Source organism: Phyllobates terribilis, unplaced genomic scaffold (genome assembly GCF_046119375.1).
Source record: "Phyllobates terribilis strain yellow unplaced genomic scaffold, ASM4611937v1 Scaffold_5__5_contigs__length_657084704, whole genome shotgun sequence".
NCBI lineage: Eukaryota > Metazoa > Chordata > Amphibia > Anura > Dendrobatidae > Phyllobates > Phyllobates terribilis.
In genome coordinates this window covers 136,327,396-136,341,143 of record NW_027362765.1, presented here as the reverse complement: position 1 = coordinate 136,341,143, position 13,748 = coordinate 136,327,396, and the positions used below count along the sequence as shown (strand labels likewise).

The 13,748-nt window shown below is 43.8% G+C and overlaps 1 protein-coding gene across 2 annotated transcripts in view; it reads left to right on the top strand.

The window, feature by feature from the left end:
- Positions 1 to 13,748, top strand: part of GNAS (GNAS complex locus) — a 178,293-nt gene that overhangs the window by 140,574 nt on the left and 23,971 nt on the right. For both annotated transcript variants that reach the window (XM_073683047.1, XM_073683048.1), the window contains exon 2: positions 8,182 to 8,254. In XM_073683047.1, the coding sequence (XP_073539148.1) occupies positions 8,182 to 8,254 (73 nt within the window). The remainder of the gene's footprint in view (positions 1 to 8,181; positions 8,255 to 13,748) is intronic.

Below are 13,748 nucleotides of genomic sequence, written 5' to 3'. Positions count from 1 at the left end.
GATAAACTATTATAGGTGGGCGAAGCCAAATCTAAAGGTTGCCACCAGAAACACAATAATGAAAGTTAGCGTTTCTCTGGTGCCGACTGAAATTCTTCTCTGACAACAGATAATGTCGGAGGAGAGAAGGGTCGGGGTATTTGGAATTTCAATGCCCTTTTCTTTTCTTGGGAGGTAAGCTTCTGTCAGAGGTGTATGGCAACGGCTTTCTCTAACCTAGAGATGTCAAACTCCAATACAGAGAGGGTCAAATTAAAAAAACTTGGACAAAGACGTGGGCTTGCCTTGATCAACAGCCCTCCACACAGAATAATGGACCCCACATAGTCCCCCATACAGAATAATGGGGAAGGGCAGTATCGCTGTTGCGGGCCAAATATAATCACACTGAGGGCCAGATTTGGCCCCCGCGCTAGAGTTTGACGTGTGCTCTAACCCTATTAAAAACGTATGAATGCTCGGCCAATGAAGTCTGATCTCCTATGGGGCCAGCTTAATGGGGTATTCTCAAGTTTGGAAGTTATCCCCTATCCAGGTAATAGGAGATAACTTCCTGATCCCTGAGGATCCGACTGCTCGGGTACCCAGCGATCCGGAGACCGGAGCAGTGGTCAATCATGCGCACTGCTGCTCTATTAATTCCTATGGGAGTGCCGAAGACCAGTGGGGCGCTGCTCTTGATTATCTCTTGAGGTCCCACGGAGAATGAGTGGAGTGGCAGTGTGCATGGTTGACCACCGCTCTGTTCACACGTTCTCTGAATCACTTTTGGTCGGACCCCCAGGGAACAGGGTGTTATCCCATATCCAACACATAGAGGATAGCTTCCAAACTTGAGATTACCCCTCCATCTGTATGTATAGTACGCCATGCAGTCATATCTGTCTGTGAGATGTGTGCATGAGTCACATACAAAAAGGCTGAAATTTTATGTTACTTGTATATAAAAAATAAAAACAGGATATTCGCCATCATTACTGCCATTCCGGCTCCTCTAGGGATTGTGAATGGTCCCAGAATCCTCGAGTCAATAAACCAATTTATTTATGGTCTTCATTTGAATGGCGCCAACATATGAGGCCGTGTTATAGGGGTTCTCTCCGCATTGAGGATCTCAATATCTAAATTCCCAATACGTTTTGCATGTGGTAAAAGCAGCGTCACTCCTACAGTGGTGTCACCGCGGTAAAAGTCTGCGTGCACTGTTTGTGTAGCCAGGCCGGAGATCGAGGAACCTGGTCGGGCCTCTCACAGGACGTCATGTAGCCAGTGACACTGGGCGTGTAAACAGCCACACCTGTGAGATTGCCAGCGACTGCTTCATTCCCGGGTGTACAACCTGCTCAGGCCAATTGGTTTTCACTTTTCTTAGTTTCTGTGGACCTGGGTAAAAAATCAGATTTCTCTGTGCTGGAAGTCTGACGTAGTACTCGTCCTTTTAAATGGCATAATTTCCTGCATTGTCCGAGCAAGGTGATTTTTGTTTTCACCGTTCGCACCAGGTGTATATTGTGAGCCGCCTATATGGAACTATACGGCCAATTGTAGACATCATTATTTTATTTTTCCTACTAAGCTTTTCACACAAGTATGGTGAAGCTGTTGATGACAAGTTTGTTTTATGTAGCATTATGGGATAATGCACAGACGTGGCATCTAGAAATCTTGATTACCTGGGTGAAGTGATGACCACCATATTGGTTAGTGCAAGCATCCCTCAATGGTACATGGAATAGAAGGGATTTGTGAAGTCGCCCCAATTTCTTAATGGCTTAAATATTCACTACTCAATTTGGGAAAAACATCTAAAGCCACCTCGATAAACTTTCCCTAGCTTTGTTCGGCCAATGTCTGACACCTTACGTGAATCTACCCCAAAGGACATGTTCACCGAAGTTTCCGAGATGGACAAATGTGTTTCTCTTCAAGAGAAGTCTACATGATGAATGCATTTTTGTTTTCAACGCTTTCTAGATCTGATGTGGCTTTTGATGCAATTTTAAAAAGGTGTGTGTTTTTTTTTGTGTTTTTTTTTTCCCTTGCAAAGTTTTCAAAACTTTGTCAGAAAACTTGCAAGGGTGTGTCCTCACTCCCAACTCTCCAATGGAAGCTCATTGTTTTTTATCTTCTGGTTTTTGGAGTTTTTGCTTCTAAAACTCTGCAATAATACTCAGTGTGGACACACCCCAATGTGGATTTCCTATTGTTGAGTGGTTAGTTTTTCATGTGGCTTTTGAAATATACTCTTCAGGGATGTCCATGTCCACACATGCCAAAATTCTGCAACCCCCCCCCCCCCCCCCCCCACACACACACACACACATTTTGCTTTACAAAGGATGAAATCCACAGTGTAAAGTGATGTGCTGTAGGTGTCACATCCGCTGCGCCAGGTACTTCCTGGTGCGGATCTCTGTGCAGTAGTCTGAGGTTTAGTAGGATCTCATCCCCAATGCTTGTCCTGTGATATGCAGAAGATATTCCACGTGCCAATTCATGGTGAAATATCAGTCCCATGCACACATACATTTATGATACCAAGCCTTGCTCCAGCAGGCGGTATTACCTGCCAACACATGCAGACATTAAAGGGACGTTCCCACGGGACCTTCCTCCAGTGCTGTGGATTTGCTGTAGTGTTTGCAGTGCAAGGATACAATCTGATTTTTCACGGATAGAACATGTACTCTTTATAGTCTGTGGCTGTTCACATGTCCAATTTTGCGCAATGAGTGGTCCACAAAAAAAAGGAGACATGTTAGTTTTTGATCTGAGTCGCAGCCCAAAGTTCGCCAAAAGTATATGTGGTCCAATGAAAATCCATGGACAGCACACTGACACTGTCCATGCATAATCCGTGCGCTGTCCATTTTTAACATTGCAGTAGGTAAGAAGCTTTTAACGCCCCCTTTTTCTTTTTTTTTTTCTTTTAAAAGCGTATTGTAAAATCTTTGATGGTAAAAACCAGTCACTGACAAAACGACAATGAAACTGATCCGAAACAATGAAAAATCGGATCATTTTTTTTTTTTTTTTTTTTTTTACTCAAAAAAAGTCTGAGATCTAACACTACATTTACTCCTTATTGTACTTATGAGAATTTGTAAAGTCTCATCCTCAGTGCTGCTACTGTAAAATCCACGGTGTACTCGCCCAGTGTGAACAGGTCCCAACAATCAAGTTGAAAGCCAATTTACAAATTACATCACAAAAGAACAGCCTTTTGTGGGTTTTTGTTTTGTTTTTTTTTCTTTGACAGTCTCATACAAATCAACAAAAATCATCTCACACTTCTAGAGAATTTCTTCAATATTGGCAAATTCTGTAACTGTACTGTTGTTCATCCTGTAAAATATGTAGGAAAAAGTCAAATCCTCCATATTCTGCACACTGTGGACTGACTGCATGTTATATGGTCAGGAATATACACTGCTCAAAAAAATAAAGGGAACACTCAAATAACACATCCTAGATCTGAATGAATGAAATATTCTCATTGAATACTTTGTTCTGTACAAAGTTGAATGCGCTGACCACAAAATCACACAAAAATCATCAATGGAAATCAAATTATTAACCAATGGAGGCCTGGATTTGAAGTCCCCCTCCCCCCTAAATTAAGGTGGGAAAACACACCACAGGCTGATCCAACTTTGATGTAATGTCCTTTAAAACAAGTCAAAATGAGGCTCAGTATTGTGTGTGGCCTCCACGTGCCTGTATGACCTCCCTACAACGCCTGGGCATGCTCCTGATGAGGTTGTGGATGGTCTCCTGTGGGATCTCCTCCCAGACCTGGACTAAAGCATCCGCCAACTCCTGGACAGTCTGTGGTGCAACATGACGTTGGTGGATAGAGCGAGACATGATGTCCCAGATGTGCTCAATTGGATTCAGGTCTGGGGAACGGGCGGGCCAGTCCATAGCGTCAATGCCTTCATCTTGCAGGAACTGCTGACGCACTCCAGCCACATGAGGTCTGGCATTGTCCTGCATTAGGAGGAACCCAGGGCCATCCGCACCAGCATATGGTCTCACAAGGGGTCTGAGGATCTCATCTCAGTACCTAATGGCAGTCAGGCTACCTCTGGCGAGCACATGGAGGGCTGTGCGGCCCTCTAAAGAAATGCCACCCCACACCATTACTGACCCACTGCCAAACCGGTCATGCTGAAGGATGTTGCAGGCAGCAGATGGCTCTCCACGGCGTCTCCAGACTCTGTCACGTCTGTCACATGTGCTCAGTGTGAACCTGCTTTCATCTGTGAAGAGCACAGGGTGCCAGTGGCGACTTTGCCAATCCTGGTGTTCTGTGGCAAATGGCAAGCGTCCTGCACGGTGTTGGGCTGTGAGCACAACCCCTATCTTTGGACGTCGGGCCCTCATACCACCCTCGTGGAGTCTGTTTTTAACCGTTTGTGCAGACACATGCACATTTGTGGCCTGCTGGAGGTCATTTTGCATGGCTCTGGCAGTGCTCCTCCTGTTCCTCCGGGCACAAAAGCGGAGGTAGCGATCTTGCTGCTGGGTTGTTGCCCTCCTACGGCCCCCTCCACATCTCCTGGTGCACTGGCCTGTCTCCTGGTAGAGCCTCCAGCCTCTGGACACTATGCTGATAGACACAGCAAACCTTGCCACAGCTCGCATTGATGTGCCATCCTGGATGAGCTGCACTACCTGAGCAACTTCTGTGGGTTGTAGAGTCCTTCTCATGCTACCACGAGTGTGAAAGCACAACCAACATTCAAAAGTGACCAAAACATCAGCCAGAAAGCATTGGTACTGAGATGTGGTCTGTGGTCCCCCATCTGCAGGACCACTCCTTTATTGAGGGTGTCTTGATAATTGCCAATAATTTCCATCTATTGTCTATTCCATTTGCACAACAGCATGTGAAATTGATTGTCAATCAGTGTTGCTTCCTAAGTGGACAGTTTGATTTCACAGAAGTTTGATTTACTTGGAGTTATATTCTGTTTGTGTTCCCTTTATTTTTTTGAGCAGTGTATTTTTGGTGTAACTCCCTGGAGAATCACAGGCCATTGCGCTGGTCTGATTCTAATCCCAGACCCCATTGGTAAAATAAATGAATATTTTATCCACTAATGATGTAAAGCTGCTTGTGTTGGGCTGTGTGCACACCCAGTGTTGGAGGAGTTTTTGATTTCTTGAAACACTTTTTCCAGCCTTCTGATTAGATATAGATAGTGCCTAGTTTGGAATTGATGTCATCAGGAGCTGCTTAGAGGGGTTGTACCAGGTTTTTAAGTTTTTGTATCCATACTCTGTGGATAGAGGATAACCCTGATCACTATGTATTTTAAAGCTGGGACCCCAAAGCCCTGTGTGAATGGGCAAATGTCTGATCATGTGCACTTCCGGCTCCATTCGTTCTCACGAGAGTGTCAAAGATCAGCCGAGCGCAGTACTGTGCTATCTCCAGTACTGCTGGAGAGAATGAATGGAGCGGCAGTGCGCATGATCCACTCCATTCACACGACTTTTGAAACACTGTGTGCACCTAGCCTTACTATATAGAGAGCCTAGACTAAGTTCTATGCAACATTAAGATGGCATTGCCAAATTGTGTTAGATCAAAGGTCGCAGTCATAAAAAAAAAAAAAAAAGAAAACTTGGATTTCCATAATATATTTATAATTTGGCGGGTTTTATTTTTCAGTCAAATTGCAGCTCTAAAATGGCAAGTCGCAGACGGGGCACACAGAATCTACCGGCAATGTGTAACCTGAAGTTTATAACCCATAGAAGTTGATTCTGTCTCTCCAACACAGATGTTATATAGCCAGGTCTACTCCTCGACATAGGGGCGCATTACATCTGCGGTGACTGTACAAACAAAGCACAGGCGCTTGGTGCACCCTTGGTGTGGTTAAGTTCAGTGCATCTTCCCACTTAGATGAAAAACAAGTGTCTTCAACTCCTCTGGTTCCTGTAAAGCCAGACCTGCCAATCAAGGAGAAGAGGGTCGGAGAGAGGGAAAACGTGTAGGTTGGACCACGCCATGGTGCACTGAGTGTCTGTGCTTGGTTTGTAAAGTCATTTTGTGCCGACAGACTCTATGTAAAGCTTGTAACTAAGGCTTGGTTTACATCAGCCATAGGCCGCTCCGTCTCAAATTTTAGTACTTGGGGGAGCAGGATGTTGTATTTATTTTATTTTTTGGGGTCGTGGGGGATTATAATGACTGTCATTTATCAGAAACCTGAAGCACTGCATTTATGTCAATGACCAACTAATGCTGATGTGGTCTGTCCGGAGTTCAGTTCTATTCCGGATACAGAACGCAGAGGTGAATGGTTGTAGGAAGGATAATTTCACAGCAATTCTCCTGCTGCTCTTTTTAAAAAAAAAAAGGGAAATTATTACTTAAATCAGGTTTTTATGTAGCAAAAAAAATAAATTCCAAATTGCTGTCAGAATAAAAAAACAAAATGAGCTTCCTGTTCGCCAGTCATTATCAGAGGCAGGATTACAATGAGTATTAATACTCCAGATCCAGCATTCACAATGTGTGATGTCACAGCTCACCTCCTCCCCCTTATGTCCCAGCGACCTTTGCCCTGATGACAGCATGCTCAGAACAAATCAGTGAGTCAGAGCCTGTCTGCTGCCTCTGACCATGTAGCTGCTGAAAGCATCCGTTTGTGAATCCAATACATGTATTTAAAAAAAATAAAAATAAAGAGAACGTAAAAATCAGATTTAAACAATTTTCTTGTTGGCACATTCTCTTTAGCTGTATTCACACGCAGTGTTTTTTTTCTCCATTTACGGAAATGAGCTGCATTTTACAGTACCAACGAAATCTCATTTACACGCTTTGTTTTTCTGTGTTGTTTTTTTCCGACGAAGTTTGAGAACTGTGGCATTTTGTAAACCTGCGACGTGAATGCTTACTGCGTTTTTGTAGCTTTTTTTTTTTTTTACCCATAGAAAGCAATGGGTGCAAATAAAAACAAAAGAACGCTGTGAACAGGTTTTTCTGCGCTTTTGCATTAAAGACCAATCACATGTGTAATTTTCACCCAAAAAAATGAATGTAAAAAAAAAAGTTGCAAAACCTGTTTTCAATGTTGCGCTTTTACTGCAGAAAAAAAGTGTGAACATGGCCTTCTGAAACACGTGATTAATGGGAAACAGTCTTGATGCTCCCTGCTGTAATGGATCTTGGTTGTAATTATACATATTTCTCTAATCACTTTTACTGTTTGTGGCCATTACTGTTCCCTCCCATGGATTATCCAGAAGTGATCTAGCATCTTCTGTAACCGTTCTCCTATCAGAGAGCCTTGGGGTCCATTTACACGGACAGAACGGCAGCACTAAACGATCGTCGGCCGTTTAATGGCCTGTTTACTCACGCAGACCAAAGTAAAGGATGCACTTTGGGCGATCCGTGGCTCAGGGCCTGCAAGTAAAAGAGGGATGGGCCTGTTGTATTTCAATATGCTTGATCTTTTGTTCATGCAGACAATTAAACCTTTTCTTGTTATAATAAACTAGCGTTTTGTAGATGGCTTGGCTATTGTGTATGGCCTTCTTAAAGGGGTTGTCCCATAAACCTATAACACCTATCCACAGAATGGGTGACAAATGTATGATCGCTGGTGGTCCCATCTTTTATGTCCAACTACTGCTTCTTTCATTGCCCCCCTACGGGACTGGTGTCCACATGTGTTCATTACTGCTCAGCTCACCCATGGGGTTTTGGGCCCGGTGAGGGGCTCAGCAGTTGGACACCTTCCGATCACACATTTATCTTCTGTCTTGTAGATCAGTGATAAATGATTGTGAATACTGACTGTTTTCCTGGGTCCAAATCTCCACCCCTCTCCAGGCCACTTCTGCTCATCTCTAGTGTGTGTGGCCAGCACTAGCAGAGCTGGGATGTGCAGAGCATGTTCTGTCGCCTGTCAGACGTGCCGAGCCTCAGTCGCGAGATCTTAGTCTTCCTGTTTGTGTCTTGGATACTGTTACACGGTGAAAATGAAAGTTGTTGGAGCTGGAAAAGCTCCTTTTATTATCGAATAGACTTGTGTATCCAGTTCTTTTCACCCAGGGACATAACTTTGTGCCTTATACTTCACATTGTTTGGCTGGTTTTAATAGATTGCAATGCACTGTCTTCTCAGAATTAATATACCGCTTTTGTCTTTCTAGGTGCTGGAGAGTCGGGCAAAAGCACAATCGTGAAGCAGATGAGAATTCTTCATGTGAATGGCTTTAATGCTGAGTAAGTGCATCTACTGATATGGATCTTCACATGTGATGGACTTAATAGGACTTTTGGGCAGGTTGCCGCCGGCCCTCCAATATATTATATAGCTATCAGAGGTAAAGAACAGTCATTTGCAATGTATTTTATTCATCTATCGTGACGGATATGGACTGTGCAGTGTTGTCACTGCTGCTGGTGTCGTGCATTGTGGTATTCGTGAAGGGAAGCCCCTTTAACATCCTGTAGCCAGGATAGTTGAGGGGCATTGACTTGTCGTTGTGTGACTACCCTGTGTGGAGATGTTGGGTGCAGACTCCCGGCCACCTTTGAGGCGCCTTCTCTCCAGCTCGGGAAAGCAGTAGGTAAAAGTTTATGATCACGACTAATGTGACACGCGGGAAGTGTCATTTCTCTTGGACTTTGTTTTCTGGCTCAAAATGGCTGTAATCTAAGAAATGCTATTAAAGCCTTCAGGTTGTGTTCAGGTTCTCCAGACTGATAAGTAATTAGTATGTGACGCCATGGGTGCACTCGGGGCGTTCCCTGCTACAAAGGTTATATCTAAGCCGTTCTAGGCAATGATTAGATATCTTATTATATAGCATTACCCTTTGGGTGTTGTAGCATATTTGGTATATTGTACATATCGCCCCTAAGCTAAATGTGTCCTTGATTAGCCACATCTGAGAGCTACAAGTAATAGGGTGTGTGGCTCATAAAATAATAAAATACTATTATCTCTGATATGTTCTGCCTACAGCTTTTGTGTCCCCACTCCTCTCGCTCTGGGTACAGTGTTTTGGGGTTATTTTTCTCTATATAACTTTAAAGCACCATAGAAAATGCATGTACATGATAGGACAATGTAGGAACCCTGAAAAAAATGCTTCAGTTAAACTTATGGCTCTGTGGGGGCCTGAAAGTGTGTTTCTGTGCATTGTGCCCTTGCTATTATGTGACATTGTCACAGAGGGTTTAGTTCAGTGTATTTCTGTACATTTGTATATTGACACAGTCCTTTGTCTTTAAAGGGAACGTGTCATCAGAAAAACACCTGCAGTATAAATTGCCTTTGCACACTCTCATTAGATGCTTCAATACAAAACATAGTGTCTGCATGAGTCGATGCTGTTAATGTTCTTGTGCATTTCCTGAAACATGAAGTTTAGAAAGTTCGGTTTAAAAAAAAAAAAAAAAAAGCCAGCATGAAAATTACAATGTTTTTAATAGAGATTACAATATGGGGGGAAAATTGCCAACCTTTTTTATAAAAAAAAAAAAAAAAAAAAACATGTAACACAGAAACCTGATGGATTCTGTTCAATCCTGGCACTTGCTTTACTGCTGGCGTCATTGTGTATTGAGCCAGTTATACCGGGTCTCCAGCACAAATAAGAGCTGTGATGTTTGCGATCTTCCACATATTATTTTATATTGCAGCTGTTTTGAGTCTTCTGTATAATCTTCCCTGATGTAGTTGTCCAAAATCCAGGAAAATGTTGACTAATTTTTATGGGGCCACCCACTGTCCCTCTGGAGGGAGGTGGGCTGCTGATGAGGCATGCTGGCTACGATCAAGAGCATTACCTGATCAGACAGGAGTATTCTATTTAATAATATTGTAACAGACACCAAAGTTGGTCTGAAAATATCCATTCTTTGCTGCGCGGGGTGCTGAATCTTTATGTAGCAGTTGATCCTCTACGTCCTGCTGTATTAATGTTCTCCTATGTAAAGGGAGCGAGTCTTATAATACAAGGGAATGGCTTCCACTTTAGTGTGTACATATAGTGTATACATACATACTTTTTTTTTTTTTTTTACATTGAAGTCTATGGAAAACTTTTTTGCTGATAATCAGTTTCAAATAGATGATTACTTGACAGTTCACATGTCCAGTAGTCTTAACTATTTATTTTACCACCTCTAGTAAGCAAAAAAAAAACAAAAACGGATCTGTTTCAAATGGAGAACGGATGGCTGCTTAACAGATCTGTTTTTCCATAGACTTCAATGTTAAAAAAACAAACAAAAAAAACAAAAAAACGGATCCAGCTGAAATCGGTATTTTAAAAACAGACAATGCTGTGTTTGCCTAACTTTTTTGCCAACGGATTGCTGCTGAATCCGTTCTAGCTGATGATTACTGGACATGTGAACATAGTCGTAAATGAAATGAACAATTCAGGTAAAGCTGATTTAGACCATGATAAACATATTCCAGTCTAGAAATATAGACACTTTAGCCACTGAATAGGTAATGATTGTTAGGGCAGAGATCTATTTCGTGGACCGCCCCCCCCTTTCCTATCACAAGGCTGCCGCCAGGGGAAGCTGAATGGAGCGACTGCCACGCAATGTGTTTGGCCAGGCCTGTGGAGTCGGTAAGCCAAACCTCCGACTCCTCAATTTCCATGACTCCGACTCCCTCATACATGGCTCATGTTTAAGTGATAAATTTACTGTAGCACAGATTAATCTCAGCTAAAAGTCTAGACCCTTAGATCAGGAATAGGACAGACATTTATAGGACATTTCACAACTTTCCCAAATTCTTATGAAAAAATATTCCCCACAAACTGCATTGAATTACTGTACCCAATTTATTATGTATTTTAGGAGTTGGTCCATTTTATGCCGACTCCACCATAATGGACATCGACTCCGACTCCACAGCCCTGGTTGTGACACTCTATTGAATGTCTATGGCACTGATTAAGATGGCTGCGCTTGGCATTCATCCTCATTCCTTTTGATAAGGGTTGGAGCAGCAGGGTGCGTGCTCTACCAGCAACTCCATTCGGCTCTCCCTGCTTGCGGTCTTACAGGCAGGGCACATAGGTTCCCGTTCTACAGTGGATCTAACATTTCTTATTTATCCGGTGGATAGATGATGAATTTTTATAGACTGGAAAATCCCTCACAGTCGACTTCGGGGCCTGAGAGGTTGTATGTTGGTAGCGGTGAGCAAAAAGATTTGCCCTAACCTGCTCCGGCATCCAGTTCTGTCAAGAGGACAGTGCTTGCTTCTGCGCCAGCATTCGGCTGCCTGGCATATAAGGTGTCTCTGCTGCCAATTAGGCCCCCGTGAAGTATGTTATGAAGTCATGGGGGGCCTAATAAGCCTAGGATGCTGTGCTGCAATGAGCACTGAACTGGAGGCCGGAGCAGGGTAGTATGAATCTTTTTGCTCGTCTGTCACTTACGATGTGTGTATTTAGCACACGGTTTGGTTTCAGCAGCCATATTTAATGGTACTTATAAAGACCACAATGCTCGTGCTGACTGCGCGTCTGTGCATAGGCCTGTGAGCGGTTGTGTACCCACGGTCAGTCCGGGCATTGCAGCTGTCTGGACTCTGCTTTAGGTATATAGCCGCCAAATTCTTGCACTGCACTAGGTGTAGTTTTGTTTTTTTTTTATCCTGGAGTGATCTGTTAAATTGGGTGTCGTGTGCAGTGATGTTTTTTTGTAGGCTATGCCCCTTGGCATAGTTAATAAGTGCGAATGGGCACAGATTGCATGTAGTTGACTTTTATGGACCAGTGTCTTGTTAATTGTCGGCAGGACTACTACTGTACTCCGCATAAATATATTGGCCCGCTGTTTTCTTGGCAACCTAACTTCAAATGGGCCAAAGTTTTGGCCATGTGGTCCCCATATTGAGGGGTAGTCCAGTTTTTATATGTGGCCAGCTGTTACAGCAGGAGACCCTGAATACAGATTATGGGGGTGAGGGGCAATGAGTCCAGGACTTCTTTTAGAATTGTATTGATCTCTCCGGTAGATCTTATTCACATTTCGCTGTTTGCAATAGATAAAAGGGAAATGTTGATGACCCAAGAGATGATGCACATGAACGCCGTCACATTCTAGTTCAGTCTCCGGAGGATAGGGTTAATGTGTTGGCAGCGATCGTGTTCTGTTCCCCCGATGCACAGATTGATACCGTTTTGCCAGTAAATTTGCCAAGATAGAAGTTTGTGTGTCAGTGCCGGCTGCGTCCTCCCACTTACAGTGTGTTTCTTCCTCTGTTCCAGCGAGTCTCTAAACCTGACCGTACTAATTGCCTGCGCGTTTCTGTGTGCAGGGGAAATGACTGCCTTATTAGGTCCTCGGGATCATGTGACGGACCCTCGCGGCTGTCGTCCCTATGGACCCAGATGGGACCATTACAGGATCTTGTAGAGTAGATGTCGGGCTGTTACCCTTCTGAGGATCCTGTTATGTGATGATGGGAGTGCTTGTCTTTCTGCTTTCTGAAAACAGTCATCTGCATTTTCTTATTTGCTACAGTTTACCCCCCAAAAGCCAAGACCTGTGTTCACATGCCACAGATTCACACACAAGCCTGCAGATTATTGTGATTGGAGCAGATCTTTGTCTGCGGATGAAATCAGAGTGTACACATCAAATTTATACCGCAGACCCTTATAGTAAATGTGTCTTATTTGCCATAGGCAAAGATGACTTGCCTTCCCCTCTACAGCCCAAGAAAATGGCAGTATAATATAATGTGAAAATCTGCATTACGCGTCGGCGTCAAAGGTCCCCCTTCCCCCATAACGCTTGTCTGGCAGTTCATAAGAATATTGTGCGGCTTTATGTATATTGCCTGAATGGTAAAGCTGGCGACAATGTGCAGATGTTGATGTCAATGAGTATTTGGATGCTAAGGTGTAACCTGACATTTCTGCTTCCATCAGGGCCCCCAGCTAACACTGTGCAGGTATAGTAGCGGTGTCGTCCTCATGGGCCCTCTCGGGCAGCCGTTACCTCTACAGCTACGCCACTGACCTGTAAAACGTACCTGGAATTTCAGAAAGTGACAGTGGCATGTCAGATGTTTTAGTCAGGGTGGGAAAATTGGTGCCAAAACCCTGGCCAGTCATTGAAATGAGGCCAGCAATGCTCAGCGAGTACTGCCTCCATACAGCGCTCCTCTCTGAGGATAGCCGAGCATGCCAAACACATCCGACAGGGCACTGCGTTCAGCTGACCAATGATCATTGGAGGTCTTGGCATCTGGACCCCCCCCTCCCCAATGATCAAAACATGCATAATATTCTGGTCGACCACAATGTATATGGTGTCCTGCTCCTTCCTGAAATACTGCAGGCAGGAAATTTCTTGGACCGGCGCTGTGTAATGCACACTGGATGGGAGGGTGTGAGGGATCTGGAGCTTGGGTTCCTGATTAGTTTTTGATCAAGTGATAATTTATTGTTGTTAAAAGGTTTATTTTGGCTGAAGCCTGCTTAGGCTGTATCCCATTGGGAGCCACCTGTAGAAGATGGGACTGTTGGGTGCCAGTCGTGTCCATCATGGAATGCATCTGGCCCTGTCCTGTGATTATAGGATGTCATTGTAAACCGTGAAGGACACTGTGGGTTTTGATGGTTACTGTAGGATCTAACGTTATCCCTGCATCCATACATCGGAGTTACTAATATGTTCATCTTGCATTTAAAAGGGACTCTGTCAGCCACTTGTTACATATGGAAGTAGT